Source organism: Marmota monax, unplaced genomic scaffold (genome assembly GCF_021218885.2).
Source record: "Marmota monax isolate L192 unplaced genomic scaffold, Marmota_monax_Labrador192_F-V1.1 WCK01_AAM20220418_F8-fsc00052, whole genome shotgun sequence".
NCBI classification, from domain to species: domain Eukaryota; kingdom Metazoa; phylum Chordata; class Mammalia; order Rodentia; family Sciuridae; genus Marmota; species Marmota monax.
Genome location: NW_026693473.1, coordinates 8,848,221 through 8,861,061, shown reverse-complemented (window position 1 = coordinate 8,861,061; position 12,841 = coordinate 8,848,221). Strand labels below are relative to the sequence as shown.

The 12,841-nt window shown below is 46.4% G+C and overlaps 1 protein-coding gene across 3 annotated transcripts in view; it reads left to right on the top strand.

The window, feature by feature from the left end:
- Positions 1-12,841, top strand: part of Bdh1 (3-hydroxybutyrate dehydrogenase 1) — a 44,145-nt gene that overhangs the window by 22,968 nt on the left and 8,336 nt on the right. For all 3 annotated transcript variants that reach the window (XM_046457902.2, XM_046457904.2, XM_046457903.2), the window contains exons 4-5: positions 213-323; positions 10,827-10,968. In XM_046457902.2, the coding sequence (XP_046313858.1) occupies positions 213-323; positions 10,827-10,968 (253 nt within the window). The remainder of the gene's footprint in view (positions 1-212; positions 324-10,826; positions 10,969-12,841) is intronic.

Here is a 12,841-nt window from a genome sequence, read left to right as displayed (position 1 = left end):
CAGAGTCTGGGTAGAACCTGGTCTCCTGATTCTGACTCCAGGTTTTTGCAGTACATGTTGTTGTTTACTGTTTCTCCAGATAGCACAGCCAAGAGTGGAGGGCCAGGCCTGGGCTACTCAGCACTAACTGTTACAATCCAGAGGGTAGGGGACCTGGTCACTCTGCCTTGGGACTCTGAATTCCTAATTTGGGGTCTGACTTTCTAAAATAGGTTGACAGCAAAGCTGTCCTGATCACAGGCTGCGACTCTGGATTTGGGTTCTCCTTGGCCAAGCATCTGCATTCGAAAGGCTTCCTTGTATTTGCTGGCTGCTTGTTAAAGGTAAGAGAAAACCATTTTCTTCACCTTTATCCTTTATATGTAGTTACTCTTTGTAGCTTTTTTTTTAAATTGCTTTTCTAACCACTGGTTCATATGTTCTTTAAAATAACCTGTACCTTTCCCACTGGCTTCTCATTGTTCTTCATAGTTTTTCCATCCATCCATTCAGCCAGCCAGCCAGCCATCTCTCCATCCATCCATCCATTCATCCATTCCTTCATTTATTTATTTGCCAAGTGTTAATGATGTGCCTGACACTTTGCTAGGTGCAGTAAAAGAATACGACATGGTCTCTGCCCCAAGGAACTCACTGTCTGGTGGTGAGAGGACATCATGCATAGTCATAGCTGAAGAATTAGAATGAAGAGCATTCTCAGGGACGTGCAAGAATGTTCAAGAGAATACAGAGAAGGAAGGGACTGATTCTGGCATGATAGAGGAGGTAACATTTGTCCTGGGCTGTGGAGAATAAATAATGCTTTCATCAGTGGAAACTGGGAAGAATGACCTGTCAGACAGAAGGATTAACCCAAGCAAAGTCTTGGAACCATGAAGCTCCTTTGGGACATCAAGAGAGATTTAGGGTGTATAAAGGGAAGCACTGGGACATGAGGCTACAAAAGTAATTAAGGGACTGTTCCCGTGATATAGAGACTAGTTTAACTATCGTTACAATCTAGCTTTTTTTTTTTTTTTTTGAGCACTATAGTTATATATAATATATAATGGTTTCATTTTAGACAAAAATCATACATTCATGGAATTTGATTTAGTCCATTTTAGTCCCCATTTCCCCTGCAATCCAATTTTTTTTAGGGGGGTACTGGGGATTGAACTGGGGGTACTTAACACTGAGCCACATCCCCAGCCCTTTTTATATTTTATTTTGAGACAGGGTCTCACTAAGTTGCTTAGGTCCTTGCTAAGTTGCTGTGGCTACCTTTGAACTTGCCATCCTCCAGCCTCAGCCTCCTGTGCAATCTAGTTTTAAAGCATGTCCCTCACTTAGTATTTTCCCTCTTGACCATTTATAGTTAAATCCACATCTACCTCAAGCCCTCAGGTTACCATTATTATCTCTTTGGATTTGTTTTTTCTGGACATTTTATGTACACAAAATTATATAATCTTATGGTCTTACACCAGGCTTCTTTTACTTAGCATAATATTTTTGAGAATTGTCCATGTCATAACATGTATCAGTAGTTCATTCCTTTTTATTGCTGAAAAATACTCTACCACATGGATATGCTGCACTTTTAAAACTTCCATTCAGTAGTTGATGAATATTTGGATTAAGATGTTTAGATTTTGGGTCATTTTGAACAATGTTTCTTTGAACATTCACATACGTGTCTCTGTGTAGACATGTGTTTGTACCTGGTTCCTTTTACACACCACAATCTGGGGATTAGGTGTGCTCATTGCTAAGAAGCACAGGGCATTGCTGCTCCTTGTTTTTCTCAGTGGACAGGGCTCAAAGATGTCATATCTAATCACATACATATATACAAACTATGTCTATTTACATAGATTTCTCTAGAGTGTTTTTGTTTACTGATTGAAGGTGTACAAAGTAATATGTTTAAAAGTTACTTGGATTAATTTTTGTTTTTTCTTTATCTTTGTATTATTAATTTAAAACACAGTGTGGTTCACTTTTTCATTTGTATTTTGTTTTCCCCCATTCTTGTTGGCTTAATTCAATTTTTTAAAAATATTTTTTAGTTGTAGTTGAACACAATAACTTTATTTTATTTATTTATTTTTATATGGTACTGAAGATCGAACCCAGTGCCTCACATGTGCTAGGTGAGCACTGTATCGCTGAGTCACAACCCCAGCCCCAACTTAATTCAATTTTTGAATACGTGAAACATTAACCATAAAGTCAAAACTATACAAAAAATACAAAAACAAAAACAGGTAACTACAGTAGTTACTTGTCTCATTGTCTTCTCTACCCCATTCTTTCATTACCCTCTTCTTACACAAATTGGAATGTTTGCATAGTGCCTAGATCTTTTGTGCTCTTTTTTTTTTAAACCTAACAATACATATTGGAAGTCCTACTGTGTGACTTCACAGAGCTCTTCTTCACTTTTTTAGGGTCTTCACAGTACTGCATTATGTGGATGGATTATAATTTACTCCACTAGTCTCTTATGGATACACACTTAGGTTGTTTTCTCTATTTTGCAATTACAAATAATGCCACAATGAATAACCTTGTACATATGCAGTTTTATATTGTTGGGGGTTCATCTTTAGGGTAAACTTCTAGGAATGAGATTGCCCTTAGGTTAGAAGGTAAATGAAATATGTTGTCATTTTTTAAGATATTTCCAAATTTTGTAGGGCTTATATAATTTTATATTACTATCAGTACTATAAGTCAGTGCTTATTTCCACACAATGTTACCAACAGCTTACATTTGTGCTTTAGATTTTTGCCAATCTGATAAATGAGAACTGTATTTCAGTGTAGTTTTGATATGTATATCTTTTTTGAGTGCCCCACCCTGCCGCAGTCTGGCTGGGCACAAATGCCAAGCAGTCTGGCTGGGCACACAATCACTAGCCACCACACAGCTTGTAGATTCAAACAGCAACTCTTTATTCCCGAACTCACACCAGCCGTCTACAATCACGTTCTGGGGAAATCCACGTTCTCTGCCCAAATCCACTCCCACTGGGCTTCTGTCTCCCAAAAAATACTGTCTGAATCCCGTGAGAACTCAAGGGGAACTCAGGCAGCAGGATACGCCCTATTCCCAGCAGGAATAATCTTAAACCTGGAACCTAAACTGGGAACGCCCTAAACCCGATTATCCTAAACCGGGAACACCCTAATCCGGATCCGCCTTGGTCCTTGAGCAAGGTCACCTACATGCAATGTCACTGCAAAATGTCCTATTTCCATGAGTCCTTCCACTAAGCAACATAGGGTACGCTGGCAAGGAAATTGTCATACCTACTTGGCTAATGGCTCCCAGCACCACCCCTGTTCTTCAAGGGCAGAATATAGACACTGTACATATATATCACCTGTGCTCTTACTCTGTTGGACAGAAATTAGTCACACAGCCTTACCTGGCTGTGAGAGAGGCTGTTGAATGGAGTAGGTATTCTAAGATAATATGTACCCTGCTTAAAAAGTCACAGTTGGCCTGCTATAGAAAGGAAGAATGGGTGTTTGGGACAACTTGCTGTCTCTGCTCAGTGGGTGAGACATTTTCTATTTTGAAAACTAGAAATCCAGATGTTAGTCAGCTTTCTGTCACTATAATAAAACACCTGAGGTAATCAACTTATAAAGGGAAAAGATTCTTTTTGGCTCACAGTTTTGGAAGTTCCAGTCCATGATTGGTGGAACCTATTGCTTTGGGCCTGTGAGGCAGCACATCATGGTGGGAGTGTGTAGTGGAGCAGAGCTGGTCACCTCATGTCTAGGAAGCATAGATAAAGGGGAGGGGAACCATAATTTCCTTCAAAGGCATGACATCTCACTAGGTCCTGCCCTCTAAAGGTTCTACCACTTCTCAACATTGTTACCCTGAGACCAAGCCTTTAACACATAGGCCTTTGGGGGATGTTCAAGATTTGTGTGTGTTTATGCGCATGCACGCATTCATGCATGCCAGGATTGAATCTAGGGCCAAGAATATGCTAGGCCACTGAGCTACATCTCCAGCCCAAAGAATTTTTCATACTAGCTTTAATATTTTTATAAAGATGATCTCTCTTGCTGGGCACACTCTATAATCCCAGCAACTCAGAAGGCTGATACAGGAGGATCAAAAGTTTGAGGCTTGCCTTGGCAACTTATTGAGATCCTGTCTCAAAATAAATAAATAAATATAAAGGGCTGGGCATGTAGCTCAGTGGTAGAGCGCCCCTGGGTCCAATCCCTAGTACCACAAAAAACAATAAAATATTGTCTCTGTTCACAATGTAAATATTCAATAAAATAAATAAGAACAAATAATAAAGCAATTCACATTGCCATGCTTTGAACATTGTTTCAGATCAGTGAAGGGTTTGTCTTTTGAATCTTTACTAATTTTGAATTATAAACATAATACGATATATTCACAACAAATTCAAATAATATGGAAAGGAATGGGATAAAAGAATAAGTCTTCCCAATCTGTTGCCCCAAGATTGACTTTTGCTATTAAAAACAAAGCCTCAGCTGGGGATGGAGCTCTGTGGTAGAGTGCTTGCCTACCATGTGCAAGGCCAAGGGTTCAGTCCCCAGAACCATCCCACTACCACAAGAAAGTGTCAGTGAGTAGCCTTTCATGTATATATTTACATGCTTTTGTTGACAATGCCCTTTTTTTTTTTTTTTTTTTTGGTACCAGGGATTTAATCCAGGGGCTCTTAACCAATGAGTCACATCCCCAGCCCTTTTTTTTATATTTTTATTTTGAGACAGGGTCTTGCTAAGTGCTTAGGGACTCACTAGTTGCTGAGGCTAGATTTGAACCTGTGATCTCTTGCCTCAGCCTCCTGAGCCACTTGGATTACAGGCTTTTTTATTGGCAATTCTTAGGAAAAAATTTGTAGATGTGTAAGAACTAGTTTGGAAGGTGTATAGGCTTTAGATTGACTCCCCCAATGGGCTCTCCCTGTGTCTCCTCCCTCAGTTCATCGAAGAACCTGCTTGGGATGAAGGGTGTGGCATGCTTGGCTGCACAATGTGGACCTGCCTCTGCAGTCCTGGCAGGAGCTGTGATGCCACAAAATCATTTGGTGCCTTTAAAGTCCCTTGTCCTCTGTTTAGCACCTATGCCATCGTGCTGGTTTGTCTAGTGACACAGGGCCACATCTTGACTCCATAGCACAGGGCAGAGGCTGCTGTGAGCTGCTGTGTGCTGCAGAAGGAGGACTTTCAAGGGGATTGAGCAAACACTGACCCAGAGATTGAGCAAACACTTCCCTTCCCTGGCCCTCAATTTCCTGATGATTTTAAGCCCTTCATGATCTTAGGCCCTTCCATTCCTGTAGCTATGATTCTATGATTTGGTGATTGGTACCCACAAGTAACACACAAGATTATTGCTAGGTTGGGTCTGTTAGAGCCTACCTACCTTGTGACTACTTCTACCTGGCATCTCACAAGTTATGCAAATCAGAAACCTGTCAGAGTGGCTAAGGACATAGATTAGTGGTAGAGCTTGTACTTGGCATGCTTGAGGCCGTGGGTTTAATCTCCAACACTGAGCTGGGGGGGGGGGATATCCTGGATCACTTCGACATGCACACATACACACACACACACACTACACACCACTGTAGCCTATACATACTACATCCTGTTTCTCCATTCCCCTTCATAGAAAGTACCCTCAAGCTTGTTTATTCTTGATATTTTCTCATATTTATACACACACACATCCCATTTTCTTTCAATCCACCTGCATTAGGTTTTGCCCTATCTTCTGTTTATTTATTCAACATATTGTTGTTGAGCGCTTACAATGAGCAGGGTATGAGGACATACAGCATACACTTTTCTCTGTTGGGCATACTGCATACAATTCAGGGAAAAGTTTGTGCCCTTGTGGAGTTGACATTCTAGTCAGGAATGTAGACAAGGAATGAGGTAAATAGTAAGTTGCTTTTCTGTGGAATGACCAGAACTATGGAGAAAAATAAAGCAGGAAGAAGGCGGAGCATGAGTGTGGTAGAAGGACACAAGACCTCATCAAGAAGGTGCCTTGGCACTCCCTTACCAGAAGGGATGAGGGATCAAGGGCTGCATATATCTAGGGGACAGCTAATCCCCAGGCCCCAGAGGAAGGGAGACTGGTATATTTGAGGCCACTGTGGCTGGTGCAGAGAGGAGACGGGAGCAGCAGGAGGTGAGGGGGTGCAGGGAGCAGATCTTCTATACACATCAAGGCTTGATGAGAGGCAATGTTTCATTGCCATCTGGAAAGACAAGTGAGACCTATGAAGTAAGAGGAGATGGCATGTCCAGGTACCACCATGGTTTGAGGTGTCTTGGTACCCAATGCCCTCATGGAAGAAAGGAGATGAGCTGGGAAAAGAAGGCAGAACCCAGCCAGGAGGGCCCCACATGTCTCTGACCCAGACCTTATCAAGGATGCCAGTGGCCTCCATTTTGCTAAATGCAATGACATTTTCTCTGACCACATTCACCCAGCAGCAGCTTTGGACCAGATTAGCCACTCTTGCTTATAACACTTTGCTTCTAGACTTTATGTCCTCTGGGTTCTTCTCATTTTCTTCATTGGATCCTCCTGCCCATCTTGGAAATGTTTCAGTGCCTGGCCAGCTCCTCTCTCTGCAGGTTCCAATACATGTGGTACGATGCTCACCTATGACATATGCCACATGTCCTTATACCCTGCCTGGGGTGTGAGACCGCCTGATACTGTGTGCTGAGGGACTGACTCTGCTCTGCCAGGAGGAACCCCTCACTCAGTGGTTTGAGAAGCTAGAGAGTGGGAAGGCTTGTGAGCTGTCCCCACTCTGGTCCCAAGTGAAGGACAGTGGGCTTCAAGAGAACTTCCAGGAGAGCAACCACTTGTGCCCTGGAATCTAGAGTATGATGCTGATGTTCACCAAAAGAAGTCTAAATGCCTGAGAATGAGGCTGGAGTGGCTCATCTGTGAGCAAAGCCCACAGCTGCATAGGGAAAGGGCTGTCCTTCTGCCCTGCAGGACACAGCTGTCTGGGCCTGGTGGACAATGGGAGAGCTGATTGGAGTTGTCTTTAGGGCACTTGCCCAGTGACACTGATGGGAAGGTCTGTCCTGAGGCCCAGGGATGACAGGGAAGATGCCCATCTAGAAGAGGCATTCTCTTGACCATAGGATGGTAGTCAGAGGTCTCCAGGGTCAGGGTCTCTGCAGAATCCACAGAAGTGACCCACGGAGGAAGAGCCCGCTCTTGGGTTTCTGCCAGGTCAGGGCAGCAACAGCAGATCATTGCCAGCCCCTGTGCCCAATCTTGGGAGGGTTAGAGAGAAGGGAATAGGAGAGGAGGAGCTAGAAAGTGGGCAGAAAGAGGGAGAAAGAACCTCTGGCCTCCCATACTCCTTCTGGCCTAGTGAGGGGTTAGCTTCAAGTAGGATACAAGTTGGGAGTTTGGGTGTCCACACAGGGCTGAGCCGGACTGGAGTTATTTGATTAGTGGACTGAGCTGGACTCCACCAAAACAAAGTGTCTGCCTGTATCTGTGAATGAGTAGAAATCTTAAGTCTTGCCTGAAATTTCATCCAGGGGTGGAAGAAAATAGCTGACAGGTGAGTTGAAGAGATTGAGAGGAAGAAGGGGATTGGTCAGTAAACCAAGTACACCAGCACCACGTGGCAGGACCAGAGCTTGTTTCTGGACATCAAGACACAGTCCAGCAGATTCTGGAGGCCTGTAGAGGAGAACCAGGGAGTTGCGTGGCTGGGCAGTGAGACCTTGGCTTGAGTACAGGTGGGTCCTTAAGCAGATGGGCTGCCATCATCTGCAGCCAGAAGCAGCAGGTGGCTTGGGAGGCCAGGGCAAGCTCACAGTCTCTGGCCCTTTGGCATGTCTGTCAGGAGTAGCAGTAGGCTGCTCAGGAGCAGGTGAGGGTCCCTGGGGAGGGTGGGGAGGTAGCCCACATGCTGAACCTGTAGTGGTGGGCAGTGGGATTAACCCGTTATTTCCTCTCAGAGAAAGCTCTTTATAGGCAAGTGGCCAGATTGAGTTCCTGTGTGGGCAGGCTGACTTGGACTGAGGGTCTTACCCTGGGGACTGCAGGGTCATCATCATGATGTTGGTTTGAGGTATGAGGAGAGATCTGGTGTAGGGGTCTAGAAGGGCTGAGCAATGGCAACAGGGTTAACAAAGTCTCCAGAGGAGGAAGGCAACTCAAATACCTCTCAGGCATCAAGGTGGACTCTGTCCATAGATGCCAGCAACCCCTTGTCATAAGACCTCATGGGCTTTGCTCTGAGGGGCATCTTTGAGGCCACCACATGGGTGACTATGCTAAGCAAGATTTATGTTTCCTGGTGCCTATATGCCATCCATTGAAAAGAGGTGTCTGTGGGCACTGCTCTGGCTCCCTTGTCTTGGAGATGTCATCCCGGAAGTTCTTTTCTGGTAGAGAGAGTGACAGCACAAGCTCTAGGCTTCTGCCCTAAAGATCAGATATCTGTCATCTTTGCAGGGGGAAGGAGATTGGCTCATGGGGGGATTTTGGCCTAAGCCTTAGACCTACCAAGCCTCCAGCTTGGCTGCTCTGTGTAGAGGGGACTGGGTGTAACGAGTCTTCCAGGCCCCAGGCCTGGGCAGAGACTCATGAGTCCTGACACTTTTCTTTTTTGCTAGGGAGACTTGTGATGAAAACCAAGCTGTGAGATGACAATAGTTTAGGGCTGGAAGAGATGTCAGAGGGAGATCAACCTGACCCCCACACCATCGTCTTCTCTCTCCAGCCTCATTGCCTAAACTCCTCCCTGGCAGTCCATGCCATCTCCAGACTGAGAAACTCACCCCTCATTTTGAGTTGAACTTAATTCTTGGCCCTGGTTATGTTCTCTGGGAATGCATAGAGCAGGGCGTCTTTAATCATGTCCCCCCAGTTCTTCAGAGTAATCGTCTCCAGCACTTTTGGCTCCATGTGATGTGGTCCCTCCACTATTTTCTCCTCCCTCCTTTTGATATTGCATGATATGGATTCCCCAGTCCAGGGTAGGGCCTGCCTGGTACAAACCACTTACAAGGTTCAGTCTGAGGAGAACTTTCCAACCCTGATGTACTGACCATCCTGGCCTTCCTGCTGTGCGGTGGCCTAGGATGTTTGCTTCAGGGCCCCAGCAAGCCCTGGGCCAGGGAACAGGCACTTCTCCTCTCACTTCATTCTCTGGCAGCTACTCTGGTCCTCCTGTAAGGGGCATCATTATTCCATGCACCACTCAGAAAAATCACTGCCAATTAAGTTATGATGGGTGAAGATTACTTTCCACATCAAGTATAGGTCATCCCTATTCTGAAAAAAAGCATGCCCGCACATAGGATGAAATGTGGTCACACAAGCCATCTTGTGACGTGAGGGCTAATGGGAGAAAGCATGTCAGGTGTTTAGTGTGGTGTTTGGCACCGTACGCACTCAGAAAATGATTCTACTTTTATTAAAACCCTGTAGGTGGTACATGCCTGTAATCCCAGTGGTTTGGGAGGCTGAGGCAGGAGGATTGCAAATTCAAAGCCAGCCTCAGCAACTTAGTGAGGTTACATTTTATTTTTACAAAATGAAATGTAAAAAAGGTCTGGGGATGTAGCTCAGTGGTTAAGCACGCCCAGGTTCAATTCCTAGTACTAAAAGAGAGAAAACCTCTGTAGCAGCTGCCCAGTGCTCCCATGAAGACCCTGTCCACCTCTCCAGCCCTCCATCCCCCACTTCCTTCTGTCTTTGCACTGACTACAACAGATGGCTCACGGTGGGGTCCTCTTACCTTTTCCTGAAGGGCTCCATTCCCATGAGCCCCCTCTTGTTCATGTCCTCAGATGTAGTTGCCTTTGGAAGGTGTCCCTGCTGTCCTTCCCTCTGTGTTCCTGCCCACCTCCAACAGGATCCCTACAGCCAGCACATCTGTCAGCCTGCTCATCTGTCTCCTTCCCCAGAACGTGACTCCAAGGACAAGGACACAGTTAATTTATCTTCATGTCTCTCGCTTCTCGCAGTGCCAGAATATGGCAGAGGCCTGAGAAATGTTTGCCAAATGAGTGACAGTTTTTCTCATGCTTAATAAAACCTGAATTCGTGTAGTGCTTTATAGTTTAGCAGGTTGCTTTAAGATTTCTTTCCTTATTTTATTAATCTAATCAGTGTTCTTATTTTACAGCCAGAAAAACTGAGTCCCTTTTAGGGACACACCTGAGGGCATAGAGCCTGGTTACTGACTAAACTGGAATTGGAACCTGGCTCTGGCCTCTTACCACGTGGGGCTTAATGGGCCCTTCTGGTCAAAGACAGCAAACTGGCAGCCTCTGGTCATACATGGCTTGGGGACATGCTTAGGCCCACATAATTTTTTTTCCCTCAAGGTGAATAATTTGTCCAATCATTAAAAAGTAGACATAATACCAATTACTAGCTTAAAAATCTGAGCATCTGGCAACTCTGGTCTTTCATACTCAAAAGAGTAGCAACTGGCATGTACTCTACTGCTAGGGTCCAATACCCACCCAAGTCTCTGAACTGTCAGCGTGGCCGTGGAGCAAGGTTTTTTTTTTTTTTTTCCTGCTCTCAGTACCCCTGTAGCATTTAGCTTGATGCTTAGAAGTCACCAGTGGTGGGGGGCAGGTGATGAACTACCTGCTGGTGGGCCAGCTTGGCCACACCTCCGGAGAATACCACGTGTTGTTGTCAGTAAACCCGAGGCTTTGGCAGGGACCCCGGTCAGCCCCTGCCTTGGCAGTGTCCTCATTCTAAGTCTGCCCCAGGGTAGGAAGGTGGGAGGTGAATGCAGCCTTTCTCTCTTCCCTAGGACAAGGGGGATGCTGGGGTGAAGGAGCTGGACAGCTTGAACAGTGACCGGCTGAGAACCATCCAGCTCAACGTCTGCAACAATGAGGAGGTAGAGAGAGCAGTGGAGACCGTCCACTCAAGCCTGAAGGACCCTGAGAAAGGTAGGGGCCATTCAGAGGGGGCATGTCCTAAATGTCCTCCTCCATTTGCTGGTATCCTGCCCAAAGTCTCCTTTATTTATTGTTTAAACTCTGCCTCCTGCTCAGAGTAGGAAGTGGATCGAGTTCAACACACCTGTGCAATAGGGCAGTGTGAAACCAGCCAGAAGGTGATTTGGGGAATATAGGAGGGCTGAATGGGTATGCACTGGTTTGGGCCAGTTCATCCAGGGCTCATTAGATGCCCATTCTAGGCCAGGTTCTGGGCTGTGTACTCAGGATGACCCAGGCACAGTCTGTCCCTGAGGACATATAGGACATTGTAGAGGGACTAGTTATGACATCAGGGAGCCGCACACTGAGAGGTAGGACAGCACAGGAAACCAGGATGCATCCAGTCTTGGGAGTTGGGTGGGAATGGGTCAGTGTGACAGAGGGTGGGGAAGGCCAGTCCAGGAGCAGGGAAGCATGGGCAGTGGTGGGCAACAGCCCAGGATGCTGGGCCCTGGTGAGTGGTCTGGTCCCAGGATGGAGTCTGGTAGAGGTGATGACAGCAAATGAGGCTGGGGAAGGAGGTCAGCAGGGCCTTGGGTGCTCGGCCAGCAGAGTATGGCTGCCCTCCTGAGGACCCTCAGGAGCCATCAAAGGGGTTGTCTGGGGGAGAATGGTCTGGAGGGGTCTTTTTGTGAAACTCACTCTAATGTCACATTGGCAGCGTGGAGGGTGGTTTGAAGAGGCGTGTAGTTCAGAAGTCCTGGACAGGGTCGTGGGCATTGGGAAAGGAGGGATCAGGCTCTAGGAGTGCTTAGAAGGCAAAGCTGGAGGGGCCTGATGACTGTGGGCACTGGACAAGGGAGACGCAAGAGGTCTCTGTCCTACATTCCTGGTGTCCTCAGTTGCAAGGGCAGGTTGAGGTGCGGGAAGACATTGAAGTGCCCATGGGACACTTGGGGGAGTATCCAGGAGGACTTCTGGGTATTGTGAATATTTAGGGCCAGGTTTGTTACAGAGGTTGGATAGAGAGCCCCAAAGCTAAAGGAACAGAGAGTTTTGGGGGCCCAGTAACCAAAAGGGTCAAATACTGCAGAAGGTCCCTGTTACATAAGCACCCAGATGTCCCCAAGTGTTTTCCAGTTCAGTCACATGGAAGACCTTGATGGGAAGAGCTCTGCTGACTAACTCCAAGGGGCACCATTCATGTAGATCAGGGCAGCAATGGCTGGGGCTCAGATAACTGGCAGCTCAGGGCATCTGTGGAAGAGCAGAAGAGTGAGTCTGTGCAGTTGATCTTTGTGCTCTCACAGCCCAGGCAGAAATAGGGTGCCTCATCTAGCTCTCTGCTTTTCTGCACAGTGGGCTGGAGGCAGCTCTCCTGAGCAGTGACTCCATTCCCCAGATGGGGAGGATGGAAGGTGGGAACGGCCAGCGTCTGTGCTGTGCCTTCTGTGCTGAGCACAGGGGTTGGGGGGGGGTGTCAGGTGGAAATGCTGTCATCTCTGAGAATCCCGCCTGTTCTGTGTGGCTATCTGTGGACAAGCTGTTGCTTTACAGGTATTTTGTCACTGGTGTCCCCTTAGCAGGCCCAGTGCCACCCCCACCCCCACAACATCCTTTTTTTTTTTTGAGCACTGTTCTCTGAGGAGACGCCTGTGAGTTGCTGAACTCACTGAACATCTGTTTAATAATTAACAGGCAGAGCGTGCGCTCCTGTCCCATTAAGAAAAGGCAGGATGGGTCCCACTGGGATGATTACCAGCCCGAGTGCAGAGCCTGCCTCACCCCAGCAGTGGTAAATCTGCTCCGCCCTCTCTGCCCCCACTAGGAGGTGGGAAATTGCCCCCATAAACCATCAGGCAAGAAAACAACTGCAGTCAGC